Raw genomic sequence first — 22,061 nt, forward strand, 5'->3', positions numbered from 1 at the left:
AACTGTATTTGAAATGTTCTATTTTCTCCAACAGATGGTGCTGTTATGTAGCTGATCAAAGTGTCTTTGTGGCTGATAAAATGTTTAGTTTCACATGAGGTCCTGCCATGTTACATTATATAATGTTAAATATTAATAATATATGGGATTTTTAATGGCAATTGCACATTTCTTTGGATTATATGACTAAAAGTAGACATGCTGTGAATTGTTTTTTTTCTTCTTTTAAACGTTACATCCTTGCATATTATTTTGTTTTAAAAAAAATTCCATTCATTTTTGCAGAGCACATTACTATAAGAAAGTAAAATATGCAGTTTCAGGTTCATTTAAAATAAATTTAACCCTTTTCCCTTTTCACTCGCAGCCGATTAAAGGCTCATTAAACACCTGCAGGGCGAAACTTTAAAGTTACCTTTGCGTGCAATCAAGCAGGGCAGGCAAGCAAACAGATTTCAGAATAGCAATTTTACCGGTTGACGTAAGAGGTGGGTCTGGTTGTCTTGGCAACCAATTGGCACTGAAGTGTGGAGCGGCCTCGTGGCCCCGCCCCCTGTACAAATACCCCTATGGCTTTGACGTCAATACACGTCAACCAGAGAACATGATGCCTCTTTGCAAGTCAACTCGTGTGCTCTGTAGCTGATAGAGGCACCTCGAGCTGAAATAGTATAGGTCTATTGTATTGGAGAACGTGGTGTGACAGCCCCCGGGTTCAGCAAATGGCCTGCTTCGTATCACTGCACTAACGGGAGAGTGTTGCCAAATTGGCGTTCAAGCTGGCAGGGCGACACAGAAATCAACTTTGTCTATTTTTAATGGACACGCTTCGAGCAGCAGCAGCAGCAGCAGCGGCGGCGGCGGCGGCGGAGGAGGAGGCGGGCGGTTTGTTTTCCTTTCGTCTTTATCTGTAGCTGCTCAAGTGAGCCCCCCGTGTGTCCCCTGCTCGTCTGGCTACCTCTTACTCTTCCACAAGCAGTCCCATACAGAACAGCATGGTCATGGCTGACAGTGTCCAAAAACCGCTGATCCGGGGTCCGGTCCGAGTGGGCTTCTACGACATCGAGCGCACTTTAGGAAAGGGCAATTTCGCTGTCGTGAAGCTGGCTCGACACCGCATTACCAAGACCGAGGTGAGTGTTTCGGTGAACTAGTTAGCCTGGAAGCTAACTTGGGCTACTGTTCGGCTGAGTTACATAACTTTTATGCACTAGTTGACACCCCAGATAGCCACAGCAGATACCGAAATGCTGTCCACATCGTGCGCTAATAGACACTTGGATCAGGTAACTGCCGGCCACTTGGCTGCTCCAGTGCGAGCAACAGCTGGTGTGTTTGAATACCTGCAGGTTCAGGGAGCGACGACTCGCTGCACGTTCACCCCCCCCTCAGCCAACATCACTGCCAGTAAGAGGTCTGACCACCAGTGCTGCTGGGAAACACAAACCGTAAACATGCTTCCTGCGCCAGACCCGGCATCATACACCTGCGCTCCTTTTGGTAATGACCCAGACAGTGCCACAGTGTACCAACTCAAGAGTCTGGTTGCTGTAAACATCGCTGTATCTGGGGCATGCAGCATGCATGGGTCGGTGGTCCCATTATGTAATCCAAATAATGATGGGATTTAGTGGTTTCTTGTGCCAGCAGTGCTGAGAACTTTGTGAGGAGCAGGATATGCCAACCAAAACTCTAATTGAAAAGCAAGGCGTTATGTACGCATGCATGTAGGCAGCAATCCACTGACACTGCTCTGGGGTTTTCACTGAGTTTGGGGAAAGTTTAATATTACAAACTCTCGGGCGATGCAGCATGAGCGCAGAAGGAACAGGGCTTGGATTTGTCTGGCTAATACAGTTTTATGTCAGTTCTCTACAGAGAGGCCTTTCTTGACCAGTACCACTGAGTGCCATGACTTTCCATTGTAATGGCATAGACACAGGGAGAGTGTCCAGTCTGTGTGTGGAAAAAGACAGAGGGAGTGATAGAAAAATAGGCTGAGAGACACCGTTGCACACTTTGATCTTTGACCTCACAGAGCCTCCAACGGTTTGTCGTTGAACGTGCTGTACAGAAAAAAACAAGATTTACATCCAGATGAGGCCCCTTGGCAGGTTTAATGAATAACAAGGCAATACATGGATTCTCTTATTGTGTTAATCTGGTTAAATCCTGTGAAGTGGCGCAGTGCTAGCCAGGTAATCTGCAACTGTGTAACACTAACAGCTATGTTAATGCAGGTTTTTAATTCAGTACACTACACCAGGTAATTTCACTAGGTGGCTGCACCTCTGCCTCAGGCGGTGTGGCATGTGGGCTAGATGAAAACATGCATGTTGTTGTTTTCAGGCCACTGATTTGGTAGAGGTCACTCTGCACTGGTTGAGAAAGAGAGCCACTGCAGCAGTTTAGCTCGGCCAGGCCTATGGTCCGAGCCAGACTGTTGAAATGGCCAAGGTCAGCTGCAGAGGCAGGCTATCAACTTCATGTGATGCCATCTGCCTTGTGAATTCGCCAGGGCAAAAGAGATGATAGCCTGGAGCATTTGTGTAAAGAAAACCAGAGTTTAATGACACATGAAACAGCAGATTGTGTGTGTGTGTGTGTGTGTGTGTGTGTGTGTGTGTGTGTGTGTGTGTGTGTGTGTGTGTGTGTGTGTGTGTGTGTGTGTGTGTGTGTGTGTGTGTGCTACTTTTTCTACTCATGGCTCCTGCGTGATATACTGACCCATTCATCCCATTATGTACATACTGCAGCTTGTGGGTTCACATAGTGCTGGCCCATTCCCATGTGGTTATGTCTGTCAGCTCAGCAGGTCGTACATTTATCCGTCTCTGATCACATCATTTTTCTGCCCTCATAACTTTCAAGCTAAATTCACCTCATTGTACTCAAATGACCTTGTGCCAGCAGGGTATGCAAGAAGTCTTATGTTCTGTGTGTGTTAGTGTTGACAATGTAAACAGTTGGCTTTTCATGCTAAGTACCCTGTAATCCCTGTAATAGGCCAGCGATTTTAAATTGTATGCCCTAGAGGTCTTGATGTGAAGCTGGAGAGCCATTTAAAGGTTTAGATTGATGTTAAATTGCATAGGCCTGTCTGTCTGTACTGTGGGTAGAAAAATGATAATGGAGAGTGTTGAACATATTCAAACACCCTTTTCTGCACATCTGTAAGTGCTAAATACAATAATGCTAAATAGGATTAAATTGGGTGTCAGTGGAATGGGGCTGTCAATTCACTTTAAGAATAAAACCAAACATAAGGCTGTGTTCAGACTATTTCAATGATACCACTGCATTGACACAGCAGCAATACCAATGCAAAAAATATAGGGTCATCTAGCAGAAAACGTTAGACCTGGCTCAACATTTGTCGCAACAAAGTGTGCCATCAGCTGGCAACACATTGAGGTTGCCAATCAAATTCCTCCAGAATGATTGTCACTGTGATAAGTTTCCAGAGGAAAATCCTGTGTCACAGTATTATAAAGTGCTGTGGAGTGTTTTGGCATCCCATAAACTCATGGGTCTATCAAGTTCAAGTTTCTTTATTTGTCACATGCATAGCCATACACTTAAAACAAGTGGTTCTTGCTGGAAGGCTACAATGCTAACCATTGGGCCATCATGCTACTAGCCCCAATTGATAAATCATTTGGTAAATAATAAAATCACAATTTCCCAAAAACTCCCAAGTTGACCTATTGAAACAGGCTGTGTTGTCTGACCAACAGTCCAAAAGCCATAGAAGACAAAGAAAACCAGCAAATATTCTTTACATTTAATAAGCTGGAACAAGATAATAACTTTTTGGTGCATTTTTGCTTTGAAAAAAGAGACAAACGACTGATGCATTTTCAAAATAGTTTCCAGATTCCTTTTTGGTTGATGAACTAATCTAATAAATAACTAATGGTTTCAGCTCAAGTCCCACCGGCTCCTGAAACAACGCAGCCTGTAAAATTTCTTGTAATGATGTTATTGGTCTGAACACTTACGCAGTAAGAGTTTTCTAACTTAATCTAACAGTGGTGCGATTGCTGAGAGGGGAACTGGGGTCTCCTGTTGTTTACTCCTCCATCATGGCTCACAGATGCTTGGAAACACTTTAGATCACACTGATGAAATGTTGTTTATGAGACAGTCTGAAGGAGAGATGTTAATATTGCCTTGTTACCCACCGGACATCATTAATCAAAGCCAAGAGTGTTGAAGTGGTGAGTGTGCGATTTACACGTGTACGTGTCATTGTGGGTTTGTGTGCATATCCAACAAGGCCTGTGTTTGCCTCCGCTGTACCTTCATGTGATATTTCATCTTGGTTGTAATTTTAAAAGTATCTTGGTGTTATGAAGGTTTTTGCACGAGCTCTGTTCAAGTAGATTTATCTTGTGTCTCTGAAAAGAACACACTGTCTCCTTTTTCTTCTTGGAGAATATTAAATGGCTGTCTCTGTTAGTGTGTATGTGAGTGTGTTTTGTTATTGCTCAAGTCTGATGAGCCCTAACAATGATTCTGACTGATTACAGTTGTATTGTTTTGAAGGTGGCCATTAAGATCATCGATAAGACCCAACTTGATGCTGTCAATCTGGAGAAGATCTACAGAGAAGTTCAGATCATGAAGATGCTGGACCATCCCCACATCATCAAGCTGTACCAGGTGAGTCTCCAGCTTCAGTACCTGTTATCTACAGTATATAGCTGAATGTCTTTTGACTGCCTGGAATGCAAGATGTGGACAAAATTGATCTTTTTAGTGGTGCTGCTTTCCTCTCTGCCTTCACCGATTTCAGAATACAGTACATTATGATTTTATCTGGGCTGTTGTGTATTTTTGTCTATCTGTAATGCTTATATCTTTGTAAATTGTTATTCTGCTTGTAATGCTGTGTGAAGATAAATGGTTTAATTTATTTCTTCTTGTTTTTTGTCTCTTGATCGAGAAGCTGTGTCAATTAAGAGATTTTTAGAGGATTTATTTCTGTCTTGGGTGCTTCAAACTTTTTCTTTGACCAATCCCATCACAACTCCTTGCAGTCTGTCACTGTCATTGTAGCAGTGATGTTGGAAGAAATGTAGCAGAATTCACCACTGCTGCTTGTTGATCTTCTCTCTACGTTCTTTAGCAATCAGGGTGTTGAAACACAAGACCAATCCAGGTCATTTTCAAATGCATTAACAATCAACTGCTGCCTAGCATAAACTGCCACCCCTGGATAGTTTAAGATATGAGAGCATAGTTAATGACTGACGTGTGTGTGTGTGTGTGTGTGTGTGTGTGTGTGTGTGTGTGTGTGTGTGTGTGTGTGTGTGTGTGTGTGTGTGTGTGTGTGTGTGTGTGTGTGTGTGTGTGTGTGTGTGTGTGTGTGTGTGTGTGTGTGTGTGTGTGTGTGTGTGTGTGTGTGTGTGTGTGTGTGTGTTCTGCAATGTGCGACTGGTATGATTTCAAACCAAATGTTAGTTGTTGAAAATTATATTTAAATGAAATGTTTTGTTATTATACTGGGACATCAGATCTGACCTGTACCATCAGGCTCTATTTAGGCCTTCGTTTTAAAATCAGGAATGGATCTATTTCACATCTACATTTTTTATTGACAGTCATTTTACTTAAAACATCTCATTTACGCCAGAATAGATTCATTGCTTGTTAAAAACAATTATTAATTCTTGTCAGTGCACCTGACCTTATGGGACCTTGAAAAAGTATTTATTTGGATATGGCGACACAGTGTCAGTGTTTATTTATACAACGATTTAGCTAAAAAAAAAAAGACCCAATCAAGTGATTTGCAGTTGCCTAGAAGATTTCTACTTTACATTTTTAAAGATGGCATAGTATATAATGTGTGTTGAATTTAAGGGCTCTATTTTTGTGGCTGTGCAACAACTACCACAAACAATTCTGCAGCACGAGCAGTGTCCTTGGGTGTTTCTCTGTCCAGAGTGCATTACAAGCTAATGGGAGATCTATGCACATGAATCTGTGCAAAGCAAGTTTTTGATATTTTGAAAGGAAGATGATTCTTTGCCAAATTTTGAGATTAGTTTTCTCAGGACTCTGTCAGTTTTCAGCAGAGTGTAACTAATTTGGTGATTCCGTAAGAACAAACTAAATTGTTGACAGAAACCACAGCATCTACAGAGTGGTGCTGAATAAAGTACGGTAACACTTATATTCAGTTCATAGTTACAGAATCACAATGGTGAACTCTTCTTCGTCTTGCTCTTGTTACCATAGGTCCTTTCTCATGGAAGACATTTTGTCAAGTCACAGTAGGAAAAAATAGGCGTAAATAATAAAATTAACATTGGCTGAATTTAATTTAGCTGCTTCAGATTCAGGGTCCTGTATAGTCCATGCTTGTACGCTGTCCTTACTTACTGGGACACTTGAATATTACAGAGCCATTGTTAATGTTATTAGAAACACTTGTGCTTTTCCTACTATGACAAGTCAAAATGTCTGCTGTGAAAACGGCCTAATTCCAATCGTCTTTGTCTCTTTCTGTTATACAAAAATGCATTGTACACCATGGCTTTCTTTCCAAACGGTAAACTGCAAATATGTATGTATCATTGTTAAAAATCTAAATGTTAAATTGTAGCCTATTTTTCAGTGTGATATGATTTCATGCAGCAGAAATGTGCTGGCCAAGAAAAAAATGTGTGTTATTGGAAAAAGAGCCCATCGTCATCAGTAGTATGATGTGTGCTAAAAACTATTTTTTCATAGAAATTAATAACATACATTTTACTTCCCTCATGACACCTTTTTATGGTAGTTGTATGCATGTCCAGGTGTGCATGGAAGTTCACGAACATTTTTAAGACTCAAAGGGAAACTTGTGTCACTTACTTACAGTGATGTCCTCTGCCTGGCACAAAATAGTCTAACTACAAATAACTCAACCATTTTGGTGATTCAGTTGTATTACATAAGCCTTTGGGGTCCTGTTAGTTTGTTTAGGAAAAGTAAATGAGTGTTCATTATCATTACACAACCATGTGGCACTGTTCCAGCTTTCTGCTGTGTTATTTTGGTGTGTATCATTATTTCTAACGGGACATCCATCCAATCAGCCCAGGTCAATTAGTGATTTCCTTTCTAGTTTCATAAACTGTGGTTGACCCAAAGGGAAGCCTTAGCTAATACGGACACACAGACAACCCAACTGTGTACTCCGCTTTAGTTTGCCATGTGTTGTGTCGCCGCTTTGCTGTTGACCCCAGTGTGCTGTAATTTTCTTCAAATCTTTTCTCCTTTTGACTTTCTTGGTCAAGCTTTCTACTTTCCCTCTTATTCTAGTCTCCCTAGAAGTACAAAGATTTTAAGGAGTCAAAATTATCACTTGATATTATTTTTAAAATTACAAAACCACTCTATCAGTACTTTCATAGTGATGCCAATGCAACATTAATACTTCATTTAAATATCAATCATGTTACAGGAAATGCTTGAATAAATGGAGGATATTGGATGGATCATGATACTAATTCGATATTCTCTACACTACAATTAATGCCCACTTTGTCAAAACCATTAAAACAATTAAATTCAGATGTTTTGTTTTACAACATTAAACAGTCTAACCTGTATACAAGATGCAATTCACCACGGGGACTACAGCTGCCCTTACTCATGGCCTGATAATCAGACGGGATCAGTCGAAAATGCATCTTTAGATGGTTGAATCTATTTATCAACCGTCTCGGAACATGTGAAGCGCTAGACACAACTGTTAAGCTTCATACAAATGCACAAGGCATCATATTGGCTTGATATCTGGCTTTGCAAGTAGGGCTGAGTATCAAACCTCAATACCTTTTTTTTGGTACCAACCGAAATTAGTCCGTAGTAGAGTATAGACAACTGATATCGAAATCTGGCATTGACTGTGTAAAAATAACTCTTGTCTCATTTGTTGATAGGACTGTTCCTGATTTAAAAATGATAATTATTCCAATTTTAGTCTTATTTTGGCATTGTGCAGCTGCTTATGTTTCAAGTACATTTAATATTTGGGAAATTTGGCTTCTTTTGTTAAATGGAGAAAAAAAAAATATTTCTCAAAATAAGGTTTCAAAAAAGTGTATTTTTGGTATCTGTAATGTAGAACATCAACCTGCAAAGGGACTGCACAAAACTGACACTGTTATATCATATTAATGTTAACTACTGTGTAATGTCCCTGATAAACACATTAATAAAGTAAAAGTAAATAAATTCTGTCATTGATTGAAATGTCAAACAACACCCATAACTACTTTAAAACTATTGTTAAAGTTAAAAATGCTGCCCAAAACATCTGATGTCTCCCTGCTTTTTGCCCAATGCTTCCCAAAATGGTATATAAAATGTATGAATGAACAGCTTAAGACAGCTAACAATATGATATCCACCATCAATAGAAACTAGATCTCTCCTGTGGTGGATATTTTGTCTTGTCAAACACAGGTGTAACATAATAATGTCTGCCTTCCACTCAGTTGTGCCAGTACCAGGGCCCTGCTATTGTACATGCTGGTTTACTGGCAAACTGAATAAAACAAAGCCATTGTTAATACTATTAGTTACACCTGTGCTTTTCCTTCTGTGACAAGTCAAAATTTCCCAGGTTTATTTCCCATATTAGATGCTGTATTGGCTATCAGTGCCACTTGTTTTGATTGATGAATTAAGCCCGGGTATAGGTACTCGGTATCATTCAATCCGTTGTATTCCAGCTCCACAGTACAGATGGGACAAAACGTGTTTATTACACAACCAGGGCCAACCAAAAATAACTGGCTTTCATTTCCTAAATCTATGAATCGGTCAGCGTAACAGATGGAAAATTGATCATAAACTATTAGCGTGGGATTTCTAGTGTCGTCTGGCTCTCTGTGTCTGACTCATCCTCCACTCTCCATCTGATTCTCCCCTCTGCATTTAATTCCGTTCATCTTCTGTGTGTTTCTGCTTCTAAATCGGTTCTCCTCCTACACAACACTGCACCGTGTGAGGGCTGAAAGGTTTTAAGCACCATTCAGATATACTCAGCAACACCAACCACACGTCCACCTCCATTCTCTTACATGGATGTCATATTTAGACCCAGTGCCATTCATGCATTTTGTTTTTCTCAAACAAAAAAACTGGATGACAGACACTGCAGTTGAACCTCAGAGAAAACCATGTGGACAATTGTGTAGTATTTGGGTCATTTGTATCTGTTGTTAAGGTTTTCTTTTTCTTTCTCTTATTCTCTTTTGTTGTTGCTGGATTACAGTATTTGATGATATTGCTATTGAAAAGTGGTCTTCTGTGTGTAATCACTCTCCCAATCTTGTGTCTCCTCCCTTGGCCCCTTCCTTCGCCCTCTCCCTCTCTCAGGTGATGGAGACGAAGAACATGCTTTACTTAGTCACAGAGTATGCCAAGAATGGGGAGATCTTCGGTGAGTCATCTTTTACAAGTACAAAATCAATCTGACCTCAGTGTCTTAAAAATATTGTCCTACCCAGGTCATACACGTCCTCCCCGTATCAGTTGCACAGAAAACTCTGCACTGTTGTGTCAGTAATGTTTTTGACAAACAAGGAAGTATCAAAGTTTTATTGAATTTGCACTTCCATCTCAATCTCAAAGTTCACATGATTGAAGGAACTGATGTGGCCCTTGTCATGTGCTGCTAGTGATTGCCGTGCTAAATGTGCTGACACCGCTTACTTGTCATATAAAATGACATCACTGAGGGCCTGTGAAGGCCGCAGAGGGGCAGCCTCAAAGAGAAAAATATTGATTTATTACCACATGTGGTGCAGAAGCACTTGAACTGCTCACTGGTTTACTACTCAGATTATGCAAGAATACTTTCTACATGCCGGCCAACAATGTCATTCCTCCATTTTCACCGACGTTACATGGCACTACTAAATTGCTGAGATGGTAAGGAGCAGATCTCTAACAAGTAGCAATATTAAAGGCCCATCTTTTAAGCCACCACCAACAACATTATAACCATCACAGGAGAAGTTAAGAAACTGTATCCTTAAACAGTAGAACTTTCACCAAATCAAGAGTTTAAAAATATATGAAGAAAGAAAACATCAATTGACCTTTTGGACAGATAAAGGGTAGGGGGGGGATTCCTTTGGTATAGACAACGATTTCCAGTCAGTCATTTACCCATTTTTTTTTTTTTTAAAAGACAACACCTGACCTATAAGGAAGTAGGCTCCGACTTGCTGTATAAACATAATACAAGTTTCCAAGTGGACAGTATGAATTTACAAGGTACAATAATGACTTTTTACTCTAGACATGGTTTACACACATCTTAAGAGTAAAGCATAAATAAAGACACTTGTGCTGGAAAGGACAGACAATGCAGAACATAGCAAGAATAGTACACAAAGATAAGAATTATCTTAGTCTGCCATAGCACAGCATGCACTCTATCGCTACCACACAGGCACAACACACACACACACTCAATTTGTTCGATGTGTACACACTGCAATCTCAATCCAGTACGCTGGATATGAGCCCAAAGAAAGGGCAAGTTTATTGCACTTTTTAAACAATTATTATTATTTATTAAATATCTCAGGATGACTTTTTTCAAAAGCAAATAAATCCTGGAATGCGTGCGTGTGTGCGTGCGTGTGTGTGTGTGTGTGTGTGTGTGTGTGTGTGTGTGTGTGTGTGTGTGTGTGTGTGTGTGTGTGTGTGTGTGTGTGTGTGTGTGTGTGTGTGTGTGTGTGTGTGTGTGTGTGTGTGTGTGTGTGTGTGTGTGTGTGTGTGTGTGTGTCTCTGTATGTATATGTCTTTGATTCTGAGGCCAGTGTTCCACTTGTGATGTTGACTCAGCAGCAGCAACGGCTGCTCCTATGACCTAGAGAGAGCTTTGAAGTAGACACAAAAAATGAATGAGAAAAGAGTATGGTTAAAAAATAAGAAGGAAGTACAGAAGTGCACAGAGATAAAACAGAGACTACTCTATATCTGTACATATGTTATAGCCACTGCAGCTCATTGTGGTTAGAGCTGTTAGCTTAAAGGCATACTATGCAGTTTCCGTTTTTGTCAAAAGGCTACCCCTAGAGTCGCTGTGGAGTACTATTCAACGTTGCTGTCGTAAATACCACTCACGCAGAGCCGTCGCTGCACTCACCCCCCCTGTAGGACTGGTCTTATTATCAACAATGGATGAATCAACATCAACATACAACATAGAACGCAAGCAAGTTTACTTGACATGTTGATAAAATGTCAGGAGTACAGTCTTCAAGTTGGCCTTATTAAAGTCTCCTGCGATTATGTGAACACCGTCGAGGTGGGCCCGCTGCTGTTCTTTTATGGTGTTCAGCAGGAGAGAGAGCGTCGTGTTTACATTGGCGTCGGGTGGAATATACACAGCCGTGACGATCACTACTGTTAGCTCTCTAGGTAGAAAAAAGGCCGGCATCTTACAGACATGTACTCGAGGTCAGGGGAACACAGTTTATCTATAATTGTCCCGTTATTACACCAGTTCTCATGCACGTACTGGTGCTGGGCGGTATGACCAAAAATTGGTATCACGTTATTTTTTAAGATTCTGGTGGTTTAACACGGTATTTTCTTTCTTTTGCTTGACTGGGCCTTTTATATAGATTTATAATGGCTTGTACTGTCAGGAGTACATAGAATATCACAAAAACATTTTAATGTCATCATGTTTACTAAAAGCTTTGATTACTAAAGGGTTTGCTTGGCTCCACGACATTATACAATAACATTATATGAAGGAGAATGCATGAAACAGTTACAGAATCTAAACTATTTTTATTGTGCAAACTGCAAAGTAGTAAAATAAACTTAAATTGAATGAATACACATACAAACAGCTTTATCATTGTTTCCCTTTCAAAACAAAATAGTTGTAAGATAGTTGTATAAACACTACCTTGGCCACAGGTAAGTTAGGTTGTTTTAGAAAAGTGGGCGACTGAACGTAGCTCCGCTGTCAGCCTCCTTCAGTGTTTGAATAATGTTAGTAGGTTGGCGGATGTATTTCAGCGAGGCAAGACATCGGAACAACTGACGGCTCCTCTCTTGAGCATACGTTGTTCTGGTGTATCTCCGGTCTTTCTTCATCCTCTAACTTTCTTCTCTGTTCTTGAATGTGCAGTAGCGACCGGAGCCTCTCCCAGCTTGACAGACTGTTATGCTACCTGGCTAGCTAGCAGCTATAACGTTACCCGGTGGTGTAAATTTGTAAATGTAAAATTATTAGTGTTAGAAATTGTTTGTCACAAATTGTTGTGTGCTATGGTGTTTTATCCTGTTAAAGAGAGTTAGTTGTGGGTTATTAATTGTTGTGTTATAAAGTTACTACCATGAGTGAGAAGGGTACGCAGTTAACAGGGCTCCCGTTCTCAGTTCACTTGCAGATTACTTTGGCCGTAGCACTCTGTGCGGCAATTCACCAGTATTGCGGTATATGAAAAATTCATATCATACGGGAAATTAATACCGGTATACAGTATAAACCGGTATACCGCCCAGCACTAGCACGTACATATAGAGCCCCCCTCCTCTGCTCTTACCGGAATCCTCAGTCCTGTACCAGCGTAGCAGAGTGCGCCCTGCTAGCTGCATGCTAGCATCGGGTATCCCCGGGTGAAGCCAGGTTACAGTGATAATCAAAACCGCAGTCACGAACATAGCGTTTTCCAGCGAGTTATCATTCCAAGTAGTCCGTTTTATGCACCAGGGATCTGGCATTGGAGAGATAAAGGCTCGGTAGAGATGGCTTGTGGGTTATGCTAGCCTTAGCATAACACCAGACCTGCAGCCCGCTATTCCGCTCCCTTCTCCGTCTGCGCCGCCTCCTAGACCCGACAACAATCCATGGAAAGCACGGCGGTCTTGCTATGTCGTCTGGGTTGTTGTGCGTATAATGAAAGGCACTCAAAATAGATATCTGGTGCTGGTCACTGATGTCCAAACGGTTCTGGCGGGTGTAGCGGATGTTCGCAGAACCAATATTAGTAAAGCAAGTCGTGATTCTCGCGCGATTTGGCGGGGTGCCACCTCCCAAATCTGCATTGCTGGTTTGGCCAGCGGAATGACTTCGAAGCTGTTATATTAAGGTATAAATCTTGCATAGTGTGCCTTTTAAATAAGTGATAAATTAACCTTAATTAATGAACCTACATCCAATTTTATTTATAGTAGTATTCTGTCAAGAGCAAGTATTAGCAGTGGCTATTGCGACAGTGGCAATGAAAAACTCCATTTTAGGAAGAAACCTCGGCAGACCCAGACTCTTGGTAGGCGGTGTCTGACGGGGCCGGTTGGGGGTGTGATGAACAGTGGCGATAATAGTCACATTAAAGATAATGGAACATTGACGAAGGTCATCGTGGAAGTTCATGTCATAGCAGGGCACATTGTGTCATACTGAGTAGTGCAGTCTCCTATACCGGATCCTGACTACTCTGTGCATATGAACATCACAGCCGGGCGTTGCGGGATGTAACGTGGCGCTGCAGAGCAAGGGTGGATGCGGCGGACGCAGCAGGACGCAGCAGGACGCGGCCGGGAATTGCAGAGAATCGCAGAGCTATGCAGAAGAAACATAAGGACTCCGGGGAGTAAACTCCCCAGAGCTAGGTTAGTAACAAGCATTTCTGAGACAGGATGCATACAAAAGGAAACAAGTGGAAACAGAGATGAGAGAGCAGCTCAGTGTGTCATAGGAAGGAAGGAACTTCCCCGGCAGTCTAGAATTATAATAGCATAACTAAGAGAGGCAGGTTAAAGAGAGGTGCCTGGTCGGGCTAGAATTCTCCCCAACCGGATCGGGCTGTACTGGCCTGCCTCCCTCTACTCTCGCTATATTACTGATTATATAATAAATAAAACTGATGACTACGAAGAGGAGCAGATGGGCCGGGTTAGGCGGACGCTGCAACTCCTCACTCCCTAACTATAAGCTTTATCAAAGAGGAGGGTTTTCAGTTTACTCTTAAATGTGGTGACGGTGTCTGCCCCTCGAACCCAAATTGGGAGCTGGTTCCACAGAAGCGGAGCCTGATAGCTGAAGGCTCTGGCCCCCAGTCTACTTTTAGAGACTCTAGGAACCACAAGTAGCTCTGCATTCTGGGAGCGTAGTGCTCTACTAGGACAATAAGGTACTAAGAGCTCTTCTAGGTATGATGGTGCTTGACCATTTAGAGCTTTGTAGGTCAGGAGGAGGATTTTAAATTCGATCCTAGATTTCACAGGAAGTCAGTGCAGAGAAGCCAATACAGGAGAAATATGATCTCTTCTCTTAGTTCTCGTCAGAACACGTACTGCAGCATTCTGGATCAGCTGGAGAGTCTTAAGGGACTTATTTGAGCAACCTGATGGTAAGGAATTACAGTAGTCTAGCCTGGAAGTAACAAATGCATGGACTAGTTTTTCAGCATCGTTTTGAGACAGGATAGAGGTAGCTTAATTTAGCGTTGAAACGATGAAACGATTGGAAGCAGGGGGAAAGTACTAGCCTGACTCTATCCACAGAAAGAAAATAAATTAACTGTTTCTATATTTTGGTGTTAGTACAGATTTGATGAACAAGGTATGCTAACAACAAAACAAACACAAACTAGAAACATTTTACTTGGTGAGCATTAGAGTTACTGGTAGGCAGATTTTGTTTTAAACTTTTGATTTTATAAACTAATGCTAGCTGTTTCCAGTCTCTATGCTAAATTTAGCTAACTGTCTCATGGCTGTAGCTTCATACTGTAGTTAACAGACATTTATGAAAGCTTTATTGATTGATTTAACTCCTGGCAAGAAAGTGACTGAACATATTGACAAAATGTCCAATAATGATTGTTCAACCTCATTTTCCATAATCCATAGTTTTCTCATGGATCATCTCACGGGATTATAAAACCATTGTGTCCTGATTCCTCAGACCCCTCTGCCCTGATTGCACAATGTAATGTAGTTATGTAAGACATTTATATGTCATCATCTGCAGCAGTAGCAGCTATGACTAAGCCAGGCAGACAGCGACTGGTAGCTGCAGCACTAAACTAGTATTACAATATTCAATCTCATAAAATTGAACAATCATTTCTGATTTCCAAATATGCTTTCGGAGATTTATCAAGTCCTTCAGTCATGATGTACTCTCAGACAAATAGATAAGATGCCAAGCAAGATTTCCAGCCTCTTACTCCGCTATCGCCCTCCAGAGAGTTGCCTCCGCTTTTCTGACGCGTGTGCGTGCATGCGTGCACGCATGCGGGAGCTGTAAAGACAAAGAAGCGGAGCTGGGTTTGGAACAAGGAGGCGGAGAGTGATGGGTTAATTCTCGCAAAGGGGTGGGTGGGAACAGCAGAGGCATCCATGTCAGCTTGTTGATGTGCCTTTTATGTCTGTCTGTCTGTCTGTCTGTCTGCTGCTCCACAGTCTGCCTCAACACCGCAGTATGGATCAAATCCTGGAAATTGGGTCAACCACAAATAAAGCGCAGTTGCAAAGAGGAGAGCAGAGGCAGGAGGGGAGAGAAGGCAGAAGAGAATGGAGGCGAGAGCAGGGGACATCCATTAGAATTTGGAAGGTGGTGGGGAAATGTAGGGCATGCATATTTAAGAAAGCACTGCTGGAGAGAGGGGAGTATTATAGCTGGCAGTGAGTACAATCACTCATGCAGATCTCTTGTCTGACTGATAGAAAGGGAATGAGACAGGCAGACTGTTGACTTCAAAGAAATATTGGCTGTTTTTTGACACATTCTTATTTACTTAGGCTGTCAATTTCTATTTCACCAGAAACCATCCTTCATATTTACTGGGTGAGTTTTCTTCTAATGCCAGGGTGTGGCTGCATTGACTCTGATGACTAGTGTAAATGTATTCATGACTAGCTAAATTCCAATAGATTGGGTTGGCAGTAGCTCAGTCTGTAGGGAGTTGGGTTGGGAACCAGAGGGTCACTGGTTCAAGTCACCATACGGATGGAAGTACATTGGTGGACTGGTAGCTGGAGAGTGCCAGTTCACCTCCTGGGCACTGCCAATTTGCTCTTGAGCAAGGCACTGAGCCCTCAACTGCTCGGGGTGCCTGTCTATCTAACTTTTTTTGGTGATGCTTGACGGGAGCAGATTTCTTTTTAATATTTACAAAAATGTTTAGCTGAGTGACATGCAGCATCTTAGATGGCAGCTTTCAAGGATACACCTGCTGAAGGAAAAATTGCAATAAATTACAAGGAAAATGCTGTGCCCACTCCGGAATTGCATGCTCCTCTTCGACCCAGAAAGGTCAACACCACATGCCTACCCATGGGCTAATAAGTCGGTAACACCCAGGTAATGCACAGCTTGCAGCAGCACAGATGTCACAAAAATGCCCCTGAAAAGGAAATATTCTTACACCTAAACAAAATACAACTGTACACCTTCTGAATTTAAGTTTGTCTCTTTCACAAACCAAGACTAGATTAAAGTCCTCACAAAGCACACTTCATTCAAATGGGACAAAACAAATAAAACTCCCCAAATCCATCTTAGTTAGTCTTTCCACTGTTCCTACAATAAGCAACTCTTTTTTTTTTTTTTTTTTTTGTCGAAATAAACCCTTTAATTCACCGTAAAATGTTAAAAATATGCTGGCTCCACACACCATTTTCCCTCAAGGTCTCTCACTGCTGTCCCGGCTCCTCATTAGGCAGCAACCCGGTAAACAGTGACTCGTTGGCGGCTCTCAATCCTTCTTCGGAGAGTGTCCAGTGAAAACAGGGAGCAAAATAATTCAGTTTCTGTTGGCCTCGAAGGTCAATTTGAGCAAAGGCATTGTGCTGCACACTTTCAAGGTCAAGGTAAACTTTATTATCCACAAGTAGGAAATTCATGTGGTCACCATTACACGCTCCATCAATATACAGCCTACTGCATAACATTAAAAACATAAATACAAAATATTAAAAGACAGGAAAACAAGGACAAGACAGTTAAAACATTGAGGAAACATGACAAGCATGTATTTAAAAGTTGAGTGTTGATATACAGTATGTTCCTAGTTTAAGATGCTTAGCTTATAAGTCTATTGTTGTGCAGTCTAATTGCTGTAGGCACAAAAGACTTGCTGTACCTTGTAGTCCTAATTTTCCTTTGCAGGAGTCTGCCACTTGACCTGTTGCTTCTTAAAAAAATCGGATGAAGAGGGTGGGTTGAATCATTTAGAATTTGTTTCGGTCTTTTTTAAACTAAGGTCATTGTACAGTTGAGCTACGGATACCTGATCAACGCCAATGATCTTACTGGCTGTTTTGACTATTCGTTGCAGTTTCTTCTGGTCCTTAATATACATGTTATATATATGTTATATATGTGATATTCCACATTCAGAGACTACCTGTCTAAGGACCTCAAGTGATCTTCACAGAAAATAAATCGAGAATTCTGTGTTTGGGGAGAAATAACCCATGAGTTGAATGGAAAGAGTATTTTAAGTCGATGAAACATGCAAAAGTAAGTTATTTTTAGGCAAAACAAATGGGATTGTTGTGTTTTTTTAATTTAAATATCTCTTGAATGAGTACTTATCCCATGAAAGAGAATTTGACTGTCACAACCAGTAGTTGAGCAGCTGATCTTTGGCGGGATATAACTTGGATGAAAGGATAGTGTTCAGCTCCAACTGGCTCCAGCCCATTTTAACCCCTGAGAGTGTCAGTTAAATCAGCACCAACATCTATTAACACGCACATAAACGTGACTTTAATGTTATTATTATTATTATTATTATTATTATTATTATTATTATTATTATTATTAAAGGTTTATTTAGATAGGGACATATACAAAAAACATAAATAAGCTTAAACAGTCATCTGATGTATGTATCATAGTGTTTTTAGCTGAAGCTAATTCACGACATGTGTCCCTAGTAGGGCTTTTGGTTAAAAATAAAAATACAGATTAACATTATTAAAAATAAGATAGAGATGAAATCAAATGGAATGAAATGAAAAAGGAAAGAAAGTATACAGAGAGCACACAGTGTAAAAACTAAATATGAGCGCGATATTGTTTCTCAATCAGCCACAATTTGGTATTTTTTTTGAAGGTGGCTAATGTTGGGATACATTTCAAGTGGTCTGGCAGAGAGTTCCATAATTTTGCACCTTTTACTGAAAAGGCAGTTTGGGCAAATGATGTTGCTGTATTTAAGTGGGTTGTGTATCAGTTTCTGAAAAATAATGTGTTTGCCCCTTGTCATATATATATATATATATATATATATATATATATATATATATATATATATATATATATATATACGCGCGCACACACACACACCATGCTTGCCCCACAGTGTTATCTGAAGTCCAGCCAGAGGTCTAGCCAACAAGCCAGTTTGTACCCATGATGTTTGTCCTCTCCAAACTTGAGCAGCTGTTAAGAGACTTCGGTCCTCACCCAGCTCTCAGTAGAAGAGGAACACAGTGGTTGTTGAGCTGTTCTGCTCACTTTCCCAGAATGCCACTCTGCATGCCTCACTGTGCTGAGGCCCTTGCCCTCGCCAACATTGTATCAGTGGATTACTCATCCCTCCACTGCTGTTTGTGTGCATGTGCGTGCGCCAGTAATGGCTTGTTTTTCAAGTGCTACTGTAAAACAAGCCGTAGCAACACAGTGCATCTGTTGATACAGCAATAAGATTAGTTGTCTTGTTCAGCATTTGGTTTGTTGAGCATTTCATTTTTAAAAGTGTTTATTAGTGCTCTTGTCAGTGCCCCCTGACCAAAAACTCAGGCCGGTTTCAGCTCTAAAGGTTATGACACACCAACCCGACGGCCAACCGTCGCCAGAAAAGGCAGTCGGACTGATCAGACTGCTCCAGTCTATTAAAAAAAAAAAAAAAAAAGTGCCTCGGAGCACACCGAAGCGACGCCGACTTGAGCGTATGTTCTGCGCGAGATGTAACAGTGTTTCCTCTAGAATTGTTTTCAGCGGTGGTGGCGGGGTGAGTTTGACGTCAGTGTACGGGCTTATCTGCTAATGTTAGCTGCCGACCGTTACCTTGAAACCATCCAGCAAATAGACTGTACCGTAGGGTGATTTAACGTTACCGCTCATTTTACAAACAGTTTAACAACAAAACTAAACGCTGAGTGAACATTACTAGCTAGCTATGGTTTTCATGTTGGTTTTGAGCGGTATGCGCCCCCACTAACCTGGAAAACTGTTTTAAAACAGTAACATTAATACAGCGTGTCGGAGGAATACAGCGTTCTCCTGCAACGGGAGTCAGAGGCAGAGGGGCTGTCACAGCAGAGTTAGCTAACATTAGCTTTTTGTCTCATCTGGGGTCTGATAAACAGTAAATGCATCAAAGTCAGTGTGCCCAACACTATTTTCCAATAAACTGTAGCTGTAAAACTTCACAGGACCCGCGTGAGTGCGGATTTCATGGAGCGGCTTTCGTCGCTGTTTATCACTTATTGAGTGAAGTAGTACCAGTACTCGCCCTGTTGTTTATTTAGTTGCCATGACTTCGCGAGTGATGACGTCCTGTCACTGTTCCAGTTGCTCTGCTCAACCTAGGGGGAGAGAGAGCGAATGACAGTTTGCTTGAGTTCAGTAGAGCAGACGGCTCTACGACTTTTATTACTTTTCATAAACAGCCGAAGGAACGGTAGTGCGTGGTGTACGTAGCGGAAACCCTGTTGTGCGTCTGCCCTATTTCTGATACCGTGGTGCTGGAAATTTTACCATGGCGCACCGCCACTATGCTATAAACATAGAGGAAACACTGTGTAATATGTCTCCATAACAGCAGGTGGCGCTAATCTGTATTGTCGCCCAAAAAATGAAAACCGGAAATGACGGAACATCTCTCTAGACCTAGTAAACACAGAGCACGCTGTCGCCAGGCATTGTTTTCATCAGAGAGTGGTAATAGTAGTCGAGAAGGATCGTTGTTGTCATTACTCGCTGAACAGAAGAAAATACAAAGGCTAGTAATAAGAAGATACTTGTTGTTGTCAGCTCTCGGTCTTCTTCTTGTGGAAGAAGCACTGATTCGCTAGTCAAGGGCTAGCACTCCACCAATCAGATTGGTCATTGAGTCTGTCTACTGACCGATTCAACAAGTCAAATCGGCCAAAATGGATGCTGATGGCTCCTCCGACTGACGACGGCACAAACGCACCGAACAGACACGAGTCACCAACCTCGCCAGACTGTCCGACGGCCGATAATTGGGTTGGTGTGTCAGAGCCTTAAAAGGAATCCTGCTTGACTGACCAAAAGGTCAGGGAGCAGTCAAAAGGCACTAGCAAAGAGTTGGTCCCTGCACCTATGTATAGGATGGATGAAATGCAGAGGAAAAGTAAAAGTATCACCAGTTGCAGGCCTAGATTTCTTAATGTATTCCAAAAATCCATGATGTTGCCCGAAGACGGCATGGCTATTGAAGGGCAAGTGTGATAATGTTTTCGTCAAATGTGGTCGGACAATGTGGTGGGGATATGCTTGAATTGAACTAGTTTGTGCAAATTGTTGAGGCTTGATTGTCTGACAAGCTATTCGGTTGAAGCACACTGACGTCTTCAGAGACTGAGACCAAGAAAGGGAGAGGTTTGATCCCAAAACGGTTATAACTTTAGAGTCCTGTTCTCCTCACAGGTGCTAACTTGGACCACCTCGACACATTCCCTTTCCCAGTGTGTTTTTTGATTAGCAGCGTTGCATGAAAGCAGCCCTGTTCACTAAATGGTCTCCTCTGTGGAATGTGCCAGCCACTGTCTAATCAGGTTTTCTCATTCTGTCAGATGTTAGCTATTTATCACCCACACTGTTGACGACAGAACAGCATCATCTCCCTGAAGTTTAATAGTGCAACTTATGGCCTTTATATATATATGGCCATCATTTTTTATTGTAAGGTCTTTGTCACAGCACACAGCTGACCCTTTGGTCTACCCTAAGCTGAGACAATACAGAGTTGTTAAGATGAGGTGTTTATAATGTGATGCATGCCGCTGGCCTCAGGACATACGCTGCTCTACTTTAAATGTATCGGTTAGTTGATGGAACAATGTTTTTCATGTTAATGGGCTGTGAAATTGGCTTAGTGTGACTTCTCTGTGCATCTTGACAGAGGCCTAGTTGTGAATCTGTGTTCTCATCTTTACAGAAATGTGTGTGCACACCAGGGAAATAACAGCAATATTACTTGTGTTAAAAAGTGAAAAGTTATAAGGTACAGGTAACAAATGTAAAGATGATGCAAAAAGTTCTTTAGTACCCCTATTTTACTGTAAGCCCCTGTCTTTGTGATTACAAAAATGCTCTTTTATGAGATTTACCTTGTGGGTCTTCACATAATTGCATTCCTAATATTTTGCACATTCTGTTTACTCGTATATGAAGTTGTGTTGGCTGCGTGTGTTGTGGTTGTTGTGCATTGTCGTCAGGTTTGGTCGGTGGTATTCATGCCAGCTGGAAGGAAAGCCAACGCAGTGTCCTATCTTGTTTACCACAGAGTGTGAATTGAAGAGTTAGCAAGCTATCTGGACAGAGAGGTGTGAAGAGGAACCCTGCCGACAGCAACAAACACCACACTTTCCAAAGTTCACAGGACTGCAAAACGTCATGCATCCTGTAGAATAGTCTGTCAGCCAAGCTGAGTGCGAAAGGATAGAAAAGCTGTGAGTGCAGACAATGAGCGAAAGGTCAGTGATCTGGATGCTTGGAGAAAGACGACCGTAAAATGTATGATTTTTACCCCACCGCAGACTGCATAGACTAGTTTCATGCATCTTTCTAAACAACCACAAACTCAGTCTGTCTCAATGCTCTGTGCACAGCTTGTGTTCAGATAAACAGATAAATCAGATCAGTTTTTGTTTGTCTCAGTGGATAAGAACCAAGGTTCATATTTACACTGGTGTCTTGATTTCTCCCACTAATTATCTAATAGTGTGTTTGTGTATGTGCACTTCAATCATACACTGACTGCCTCCCACTAAGCCCCCCCCACACCCTGTTCCAACTTTCCGTACTAATGTGGACA

General features: G+C 41.5%; 1 protein-coding gene across 4 annotated transcripts in view; it reads left to right on the forward strand.

The window, feature by feature from the left end:
- The first annotated feature begins 583 nt into the window (after positions 1 to 583).
- The window catches only part of sik2b (salt-inducible kinase 2b), a 46,502-nt gene continuing 25,024 nt past the window's right edge, over positions 584 to 22,061 (forward strand). For 3 of the 4 annotated variants that reach the window (XM_039782469.1, XM_039782483.1, XM_039782491.1), the window contains exons 1-3: positions 585 to 1,133; positions 4,549 to 4,665; positions 9,382 to 9,445. In XM_039782469.1, the coding sequence (XP_039638403.1) occupies positions 996 to 1,133; positions 4,549 to 4,665; positions 9,382 to 9,445 (319 nt within the window). In that variant the 5' untranslated portion in view covers positions 585 to 995. Of the gene's footprint in view, positions 1,134 to 4,548; positions 4,666 to 9,381; positions 9,446 to 22,061 lie in introns of all 4 variants that reach the window. The other variant, XM_039782476.1, reaches the window with a different exon arrangement.

The sequence above is a fragment of the Perca fluviatilis genome, chromosome 2 (assembly GCF_010015445.1).
Source record: "Perca fluviatilis chromosome 2, GENO_Pfluv_1.0, whole genome shotgun sequence".
Lineage (NCBI taxonomy): Eukaryota > Metazoa > Chordata > Actinopteri > Perciformes > Percidae > Perca > Perca fluviatilis.